The sequence below is a fragment of the Oncorhynchus tshawytscha genome, unplaced genomic scaffold (assembly GCF_018296145.1).
Source record: "Oncorhynchus tshawytscha isolate Ot180627B unplaced genomic scaffold, Otsh_v2.0 Un_contig_15778_pilon_pilon, whole genome shotgun sequence".
NCBI classification, from domain to species: Eukaryota; Metazoa; Chordata; class Actinopteri; order Salmoniformes; family Salmonidae; genus Oncorhynchus; species Oncorhynchus tshawytscha.
Window position 1 is genome coordinate 1 of NW_024606228.1, and position 7,293 is coordinate 7,293.

A 7,293-nucleotide genomic window follows, 5' to 3' on the forward strand; every position below is an offset into this window, starting at 1 on the left:
AAATGAGACTACAGCCAGAGCCAAGACTAAGTAAAAAGTCAGATTGTCATTGTACTCCTTGTCGTGCGTAAAGTCAGTGAACTCCGAGAGCACTTCAGGGAAAGCTGTCCGCCACCGCCACGTTAACATTGACTGTGGCTGAACGAGAGGGCTGCCCGTTGTCCTCCACTACAACAGTGAGCCTTTGTTTCACAGCATCTTTATCATTGACTTGGCGTATAGTTCTTATTTCCCCATTCTGTAAGCCCACTTCAAACAGCGCCCTGTCTGTCGACTTTCTGCAGTTTATACGAGAGCCAGGCATTCTGTCCAGAGTCCACATCAACAGCCACCACTTTAGTGACAAGATAGCCCACATCTGCTGCGCGAGGGCACCATTTCAGCCACCAGAGAGCTGCTAGTCTGGACTGGGTACAGAACCTGAGGCGCGTTGTCATTCTGGTCCTGGATCATTATTTTCACAGTCACATTGCTACTGAGAGGAGGGGAGCCTCCATCCTGCGCTTTTACGCGGAACTGGAAATCCTTGATCTGCTCGTAGTCAAAAGAGCGCAATGCTTGGATGACTCCACTATCAGCACTAATGGACACATATGAGGAGACGGGCACTCCGTTAACCGAGGAGTCCTCCAGTATGTAAGAAACACGTGCATTCTGGTTCCAGTCAGCGTCTCTAGCTTTCACTGTGAATATAGAGAGGCCAGGTGTGTTGTTTTCTATAATGTAGGCCTCATATGAGCTTCTCTCAAAGACAGGCGCGTTGTCATTCACATCTGATATCTGTAAGGTGAGAGTGACGCTGCTGGAGAGCGAGGGCACGCCCTCATCAGAGCACGTCACACTGATGTTATACTCAGAGGCTCTCTCTCGGTCCAATTCACTGTCAGTTACTAGGCTGTAAAAACCATTTGATGTAGCCTTAATAGTAAATGGGATATTTTCATTTATACCACAGTGCACCTGACCGTTAATATCAGAGTCAGGATCGTGGACGCTGAACATAGCTACAACCGTATTTTGAATTGAGTCCTCTGGTATTGAACTAGATTTCGAAAGTACACTGGTTACTGGAGCATTGTCATTGATATCGATAACATCAACTATTACCTTACTGGAATCTGATAGACCACCATTGTCTATTGCTTCGATATCTATTTGGTAATGTTTGGCTTTTTCAAAGTCAACCTTGCCGACTAATATCACCTCTCCATTTGCATGTATATGAAACATGTCTGATACACTATCCATATTATTCGATATGGAATAAGACACTTCACCATTTGAGCCTGTGTCTGCATCAGATGCACTAACTTTCGTCAAATACGTGCCTTTGGGGGAATTCTCTGTTATAGTTGCCTTATAAACCGGCTGCGTAAAAACCGGAGCATTGTCGTTTGCGTCTAACACAATGACATGTATCTGCACAGTACCAGACAGCCGAGGCTCTCCTCCATCTATAGCAGTTAAGACTAAAGATACCTGCTCCTGTTTCTCTCGATCTAAAGGTTTCTGTAAAACCATCTCTACTTTTTTACTCCCGTCGACCTGATTTTCGAGTTTCAAGGCGAAATTGTCTGTGGGTTTCAGCGAGTAGCTTTGGAGACCATTTAAACCTATGTCTGCATCCCCGGCTTTCTCTAACACAAATTTAGATCCAATCACAGCTGTTTCACTGATCTCAAAACGTTTCTCATTCTTTTTAAAGCTCGGAGCATTGTCATTGATGTCTGTGATCTCTATAGTTATTTGAAACAACTCCATGGGGTTCTCCAGAATGATTTGTGAATGCAGTGCGCAAGGCGTCGTCTGTCCGCAGAGAGCTTCACGGTCTATTCTCTCTCTGATAAGGAGAACTCCCCTTTCTTTATTCAACTCGATGTATTCTGCGCTGTTTCCTGTATAAATACGAGCTTTACCTGATTTCAGTCGTTTTATATCTAAACCCAAATCCTGCGCCATGTTTCCGATTAAAGAGCCTTTCGCCATTTCCTCTGGAATGGAGTAACTGACTTGCCCGTGCACTGAACTGAGAGAGAGGACCGAGATAAACAACAGTACTTGCCGTGTCATTGTTTTGTCCGACATTTTCTCAACGATTGCACACGTTATAATCCGTAAGTAACTCTGTAAAATTCCATTAGCTTTCGTGGTATTAAAAAAATCCAAGGAAGATGTGCCCCAAGTCCACCACTTTGGAACAAAAGAATCGCAGCTCGGGGTATCCGTGATTAACGTTCTCTGTAACCCGGACTGCGCGCTCTGCGTGCGGCTCTTTCTCGCTCTCTAATATATCGAGATGATGGGGGAAGTACTGCTGCAAATCTGCTCTAAAACTGCAACACACTGACCAACAGCGGCCCTCTGAGTTTAGGAGTGTAAAGAACACACAGAATATGCAAAACACATATGCTCTCCAACCATGCGTAATATAAGCATATCCACACCCCCAATACATATGCACTATTAAAAAGGCATGATAACAGTGACCATTTACCTTATATTTAAGCAGTGGTGGAAACGTACTCAATTGTCATACTTGAGTGAAAGTAAAGATACCTGAATAGAAAATGACTCAAGTAAAAGTGAGTCACCCAGTAAAATACCACTTGCGCAAAGGTCTAAAAGTATGTTTTTAATTTTTACATTTATGTCACGCCTTGGTCTTAGTATTTTGTGTTTTCTTTAATTATTTGTTCAGGCCAGGGTGTGACATGGGTTTATTGTGTTGTCATGTATTGGGGTTTTTGTAGGCATTGGGATTGTGGCTGATTAGGGGTGTGTCTAGCATAGGCTTGGCTGCCTGAGGCGGTTCAATCAGAGTCAGGTGATTCTCTTTGTCTCTGATTGGGAACCATATTTAGGTAGCCTGGTTTCACTGTGTATTCTGTGGGTGATTGTTCCTGTCTCTGTGTTAGTTGTCACCAGGCAGGCTGTATAGGTTTTCACATTCCGTTTGTTGTTTTTGTATTGTTCGTATTCATGTTCGTATTCGTAATTCGTATTCGTATTCGTATTCGTATTCGATGATAAGTATTCGTATTCGTATTCGTATTCGTATTCGTTCGTATTCGTAAAGATATCATGTTACTATGCAGCTGCATTTTGGTCCGACTCTCTTTGTGGAAGAAAGCCGTAACAATTTACTTAAGTATCAAAAGTAAAAGTATACATCATTTTCAATTCCTTATATTAAGCAAAAGGCAACATTCTCGTTATTATGTTTTCCATGGATAGCCAGGGTCAGGCTTCAACTCTCAGAAATCCTTTACAAACGAAGCATGTGAGTTAGATCAGAGGCAGTAGGGATGACCAGGGTTGTTTCTTGATAAGCGTGTGAATTGGACCATTTTCCTGTCCTGTTAAGCATTCAAAATGTAAAGTACTTTTTGGTGTCAAGGAAAATGTATGGAGTAAATAACATTATTTTCCTTAGGAATGTGTAGTGAAGTAAGTATTTAAATGTTATCATGAGTGCAATGCTATTCACTTAAGTAATACTTTAAAGTATTTTTTACTTGAGTACTTTACACCATTGGATTCGAGCTTTTATACACAACACAGTAACTGATGAGCGTGAACTATTTGCTGGTTACAATTACGCCATTATACACGATCACCGAATTCGCAATACAGGCATGATCATAACGGAAAGCGGCCATTAAGATAATTGGCGTAAAGCATTCCATAGGAATCACAATTCAGACGTTCAAGTGTGAAGCCAAATACACAATATTTGGAAAATAATCAGTGCAACGAACCACAAAACTATTTGCTTGTGAAATCATTGAAGTGTAAGATTATGAAACGAAAAACAGTGACATCATTAATATTCTGAGGTTATGAGAGCCGATTGTTCATGCTCACCTGGTTATCCCCATTATCATTGATCAGTGTGTCCCTCTGCGCGTGGGGGGAGAGTCTGAGTTCCGTCCAGACTAATGATGCTCTGACTGTAAGGTCTGACGTATTTCAAATCACTCTTTCCGGAGTCAGCTGTTCCACATGCATCGTAATTATATACGTGTCTCAGTGTCCCAGTGCCACCTACGTCTGCATAAGGGGCGGAGTAATACAGATAACTGGGAGATTTCCAGCTAGATTTGTAAAACATGCGCTCACGTCTCCATCTGTAGCATTTCACTGACAGGATGGCTATGATGGACAATAAGAAAGAAAAGAGACTACAGCCAGAGCCAAGACTAAGTAAAAAGTCAGGTTGTCATTGTACTCCTTTGTCGTGCTTAAAGTCAGTGAACTCCGAGAGCACTTCCAGAGCTGTCCGCCACTGCCACGTTAACATTGACTGTAGCTGAACGAGAGGGCTGCCCATTGTCCTCCACTACAACAGTGAGCCTTTGTTTCACAACATCTTTATCAGTGACTTGGCGTATAGTTCTTATTTCTCCATTCTGTAAGCCCACTTCAAATAGCGCCCTGTCTGTCGCTTTCTGCAGTTTATAAGAGAGCCAGGCATTCTGTCCAGAGTCCATATCAACAGCCACCACTTTAGTGACAAGATAGCCCACATCTGCTGAACGAGGTACCATTTCAGCCACCAGAGAGCTGCTAGTCTGGACTGGGTACAGAACCTGAGGTGCGTTGTCGTTCTGGTCCTGGATCATTATTTTCACAGTCACATTGCTACTGAGTGGAGGGGGAGCCTCCATCCTGCGCTTTTACGCGGAACCGGAAATCCTTGATCTGTTCGTAGTCAAAGAGCGCAATGCTTGGATGACTCCACTATCAGCACTAACGGACACATATGAGGAGATAGGCCTCCGTTGCAGGAGTCCTCCAGTATGTAAGAAACACAGGCATTCTGGTTCCAGTCAGCGTCTCTGGCTTTCACTGTGAATATAGAGAGGCCCGGTGTGTTGTTTTTCTATAATGTAGGCCTCATATGAGCTCCTCTCGAACAGGAGCGTTGTCATTCACATCTGATATCTACAAGGTGGGTGACCTGCTGGAGAGCGAGGGCATGCCCTCATCAGAGCACGTCACACTGATGTTATACTCCGAAATCCCTCTCGATTAATTACCGTCTGTTACTACAGTAAAGAGAATTAGCAGATGTCGATTTCATTATAAAGGGAATGTTTTCGTTTATCGCGCACTGGACATTGCCATTTCACACAGAGTCTGGATCTTTTGAATGTTTATCATTGTCACAACAGTACCAGCTTTAATGTCCTCTGATATAACACTAGACTTCGACATCACATTAATAGCTGGTTTGTTAATATTTTCATCAACGACGTGGACCATGATTTTACAAGAATCGGTGAGGCCTCCATCATCACTGGCCTGTACATGTATTTGATATTGTCATTTTCCTTTTCTCAATCAATATTTCCTACTAATCTCACCCCACCGTCATCCTCATTTATTTCAAACAATTCGTGATTACCATCCTGTGAATTCGAAATCGAATAACGTATTTTACTATTGGAACCTTGATCAGAATCAGACGCACTGACAGAAATTAAAACTGTGCCCTTTGGTGAGTTCTCTCTTAGGGTAGCCTTGTAGATTCCCTGTGTAAAAAACAGGTGCATTATCATTGGCGTCTAGTACAGTAATATGAATCTGCACTGTTCCAGACATCTGAGGCTCACCTCCATCTATTGCGGTTAATATCAAAGACAAATGCTCTTGTTTCTCTCGATCTAAAGGTTTCTGTAAAACCATTTCCACTGTCTTTCCGCCATCAGGTTGGTTTTGTAGTTTCAGGATGAAATTATCGGTCGGTTTTAGTGAATAACTTTGGAGGCCATTAATATCAACATCCAGATCCATCGCCCTCTCTAGCGCAAATCTTGCACCAGTAACGGCCGACTCACTAATTCTGAATTTCATTTCACTCTTTATGAAAACAGGTGCATTATCGTTTACATCGGTTACCTCAATTGTGATGCTATAAAATTCCATCGGGTTCTCCAGAATGATCTGGAAATCTAGTGCACAAGGTGTAGTCTGTCCGCAGAGCGCTTCACGGTCTATTTTCTCTCTGATAAGGAGAACTCCCCTTTCTTTATTCAACTCGATGTATTCTGCGCTGTCTCCTGTATAAATACGAGCTTTACCTGATTTCAGTCTTTTGATATCTAAACCCAAATCCTGCGCTATGTTACCGACTAAAGAGCCTGTCGCCATTTCCTCCGGAATGGAGTAACTGACCTGCCCGTTCACTGAACTGAGAGAGAGGATCGAGATAAACAACAGTACTTGCCGTGTCATTGTTCTATCCGATATTTTCACTTCACCATGAAACAACAAGCAGGTTATAAAATCCGTAAAGAAGTCAGTAATATTGCATTCGTTTCTAGTTCAAAACATCAAAGGTAAACGACTCAACAATAAACCATTTTGGAACAAGAGAATGGCAGCTCTGTATCTTAGTATTAGTGTTCTCTGTAAACCGGACTGTGCGCTCTGTGTGCCGCTCTGTCTCTGTCTAATATATCGAGATGATGGGGGAAGGACGGCGACACATTTGCTATGGAACTGCAACACACTAACCAACAGCGTCCCTCTGAGTTCAAACCACTGAACTACTGATATACTTTAAAAAAAAACTTTCCAACACACTTGGGCAAAATTGAGTCTCCAAACTATAAAACACAGTACAACTATGCTAACAACACAAACAGGCCAATGTAGTAATGATAAATGAAAACCAATATGTCAATGAGATGTGAACAAACAAGGTCTAAAGATAATACACGTTGAGTGAAACTGCTACTTTAGAAAACTGCAGGCTCACTGATTGAAATACAGATTATTTGCAAACCACCGCTGTCCATGGCCGTGGTGCTGAAATGACCACATATTAGTGGAATATAGAGCATTTATGACCATGGACACTTGCCAGGTATACAGACTTGATTTCAAACAGGTGAAATCACCGATAGCCTACATATAGACATATATGAAACATACAGTTTAGGGGAAAATAAAATTTATTTAAATATAACAGACCTCTATTGGGGAGTATGGCTCATCCAGGATGTTCTGTTCGTTCTGCATCCGCTGAATCGTCCCTGTAGAACTGGGGTCCATTATCAGTACGTTCTGACTACAGGGTCTGGCGAACTGACAGTCACTCTTTCTGGAGTCAGTCGTCCTGCACACCTCGTAATTGTACACGTGCTGTAGAGTTCCTGTCCCCAAAGTGTCTGCGTAACGCGGTGGATAATACGGAATAACCGGGAGGTTGGAATGATAGAGGACGCGAGACTGTCTCCATCTGTATATTTTCACCGATATAATAACAACTAAACATGTGATGAATAG

General features: G+C 42.4%; 1 protein-coding gene and 1 pseudogene across 1 annotated transcript; both read right to left on the minus strand.

The window, feature by feature from the left end:
* Positions 1–6: 6 nt before the first annotated feature.
* LOC121842140 (protocadherin gamma-A2-like) lies at positions 7–2,131 on the minus strand (the record flags this gene model as incomplete). The annotated part of the gene is given in 4 exon segments (XM_042312232.1): positions 7–102; positions 104–277; positions 279–371; positions 373–2,131. Coding segments are annotated over 4 exon segments (2,076 nt in total), but the record flags the coding sequence as incomplete, so codon positions are not given.
* A 2,116-nt stretch (positions 2,132–4,247) lies between these two features.
* LOC121842139 lies at positions 4,248–6,541 on the minus strand (annotated as a pseudogene).
* Between the last annotated feature and the right edge of the window lie 752 nt (positions 6,542–7,293).